A 3020-nucleotide genomic window follows, 5' to 3' on the forward strand; every position below is an offset into this window, starting at 1 on the left:
TCAAAGGTTAAAACCGTCTAAATGTCTCTAGTTCGAACCTAAGGAGGAATAAAAATTTCATTGTGGCCACGGAGGTTCAAATACGATCACTCCGAATAACTCGCATAGTGAGTTGGATATCCAGGTTAATAAAAAAATATATCAAAACTTATTTTGAGTGTTGCATAACCTTTGTTTATGTAAGAATCAAATTAAAATATATCATGTATTGAAAAATGTATACCGTAGGTGTTGAAGTTAATGTATGTTAAAAGAAAACTATAAGGGTGGTGCCTGATTGGTTTGAGCTTGACTCCAAAGATCAAAAGTATCAGGAGGTCCCAAGTTCAAATCCAATGATAAATAAAAACCCCATTGTGGCCACGAATGTTCAAATGCGATGACTTCATGCCATCTGCAAAACAGATGGTCACCCTGAGATTAGTCGGATCGCATAGCGGGTTGGATATCCAGGTTAATAAAAAAATATATGTTAAAAGAAATCTAATAAATAGAGGTGCATTTAATAAATAGAGAGGATGTTTGACGTTGACGTGTAAGGAGGGGCCTCGATAGGGGTGGACCCACACTAGTGGATACAGTGGTATGGACTACCATTTTATTCCTTTGTCGTGGTTTAAAGAATTTTAGGTCGTGAAAGGCGTTAATGTATCATTTTGTGTGCAACTGTATATATTTTGAAACTACAATAAAAACACAAATTTTCCTTGGTATAATTGGTTAACAAGGTTTTTTTCCCATACTATGTGTAGGTTTGAGTCTTTTTTTTCATTAACCCGGATATCCAATCAGGTAGGCGAGCCGACTAATCCCAGGACAACCACCTGCTTTGCAGATAGCCCGGAGTCACCGCATTGAACCTCTGTGGCCACAAGGGGATTTTTATTCCTCCTTGGATTTGAACCTGGGACCTCCGGGTACTTTTGACATTTGGAGTCAAACTCAAACCAATCAGACATCACCCTTGTGGTTTTTGAGTCCCTTTTTAGTCATGTGCTTAATTTTTAATTTTTAATTTTTAATTTTAGATATGTTATATTAGCTTTAAATTCTAGATTTATTATGTTTTTGAATAAAAGACTCGAACACAAGACACCGCTCAGATACAAAAACTGTGAAACTACCCAACTGAGCAATGACTTAAAAAAAATATTCATATCTTCATTTCTTAGTCAATGTAATTCATCACGTGCAAAAATTCTTAGGTACATCTTTGGGACTTCATCAGGGATTGTTCCAACTTTTTTGGAGACCTTGTTACATCCAGAACTTTTGATGCTATTGTATAAGAGATAACAACAAACATATATGTTAAGCACAAAAAGACGTTAATCCTTAATAATTTGTATCTAAACCTAAACAATTAACAATTTGGACTATAACTTTACATGGATTGATGAAAATGCTCTAAACATACGTAAAATTAGCCTCAAAATTTTGAAGGTCCTGTTCAAAATCTCACATTTAACATGCTAAGGAACGGCCTTGGACGTTATACAGTAGCCATTCCTTCTACCTGTTAATTTACCTCCAGTTACTTCTATGACGTCAAATCTACGTGATTAATTTGTTTTTATTACTGGTGACTTTGATTGGCTCCACACCAATCCTTACGAATCACATGTGAAGAGGTAATTCAGAACTAACTCAATGGCTGAGATTAAGGAAGGGGTTCAAGTTCATTCCCTATCTGAACCAAACAATCCCTTAATTTGATATTTTTTTTGGTATTTTTGCCGTTAACAATGTCGGGAGTACGGAGTAAGTTTCTTAGAATGGTTAAGAACATGGAGAGGCACGGTATTCCTTTTCTCGGGTTCTTTGTTTTGTCCGTGTTGTGGAAGTGAGAGCAAAACCATTGAACATTGCTTCATCAACTGCCCATTATCTGCCCATTTCAAGATTTTCTGTTGGTGGGGCTTGAATTTTTCGTCGCCAACTTCGCTTGAAGACTTGGTCATGTGTGCGAGTTCTCTTGCTATCCCAAATTTACGACGGTTTATTTAGAAGACGGTAATATGGACGACTCTTTACTTGATCTGGAATCATCGTAATAATCGGGTCTTTTCTAATCGGGAAAACACTCATATTGATCGTTTATATGAGGTCCAACTTCTTACATTTCATTGGATTTCTAAATGAGCCAAGGGGTTCAAGATCCCCAGTATCTCAACCACTATAAGGGTTGTGATGCAGTGGTTGAGATATTGGGGATATGATAGAATATCACATCTGTCCAGGATTCGATTCCAGACGTACACAACAATTATGGTCATTGAGTTTATCATATGATTGATCTCTTGCAGTCACAATTTGTCAGGTAATATTAGTCTGGACATAGCTTAGGACACCCTTCTAAAAAAACATAGTACAAATTGCTTAAAAAGCAAAAAAAACCACTGTATCAAAAACATCAGTAAGATTTTTGAACCGAAAATCGTTTATATCAAGAACATCAAAACCATTTGCATCGAGAACATTGATGGGAACGGGTCGAGTTACATACTACGTAGAAGATTTTGATGTTTAAAAATGGTTTAATTTATTTAATGTGAAATTAATTAATTAATTAATTAATTAATAGAGAATAATTAAGGTTATTAATTGATTTTGGAATATGAGATGTTCATCGGTGGCATCGAAAATATTGTTGGGACATTACTATCGGCTTTTGCGAGGTTTTAAGTGACCAAATATATAATATGCCCTAAGCTTTAACTCTTCAATTTTAGGAGTCAGAGTCTCCAAAACATGGTTTAAAGCAATAATTTGCAGGGTATTTGTATAATATAACGAGATATATCTTGATTTAATATTTCATTTTATTCTTTATTTCAGTCGATGTTATAGTATGGTCTTATGTGATTTTGAAAAAACGATGATGTTTTTATTTTTGAATAAAATATAAATTTAAAGATATCATAAAAATTGATAAAACTTTATCGTATCAAATTAACTATTTAAAATTTTTCATTATTTATGTAATTTTTTAATTTAATTTTTTATTATAATTTAATTTA

At 33.8% G+C, this 3020-nt stretch overlaps 1 protein-coding gene across 1 annotated transcript in view; it reads right to left on the reverse strand.

Annotated features, from left to right (window-relative positions):
* LOC112510932 (UDP-glycosyltransferase 85C1-like) overlaps positions 1–1961 on the reverse strand; it is a 7845-nt gene extending 5884 nt beyond the window's left edge. The window contains exon 1 of the mRNA XM_025116284.1: positions 1745–1961. Within this exon, the coding sequence (XP_024972052.1) occupies positions 1745–1961 (217 nt within the window). The remainder of the gene's footprint in view (positions 1–1744) is intronic.
* Positions 1962–3020: the final 1059 nt, after the last annotated feature.

Source organism: Cynara cardunculus (genome assembly GCF_001531365.2).
Source record: "Cynara cardunculus var. scolymus isolate 2C chromosome LG 4, CcrdV1, whole genome shotgun sequence".
Lineage (NCBI taxonomy): Eukaryota > Viridiplantae > Streptophyta > Magnoliopsida > Asterales > Asteraceae > Cynara > Cynara cardunculus.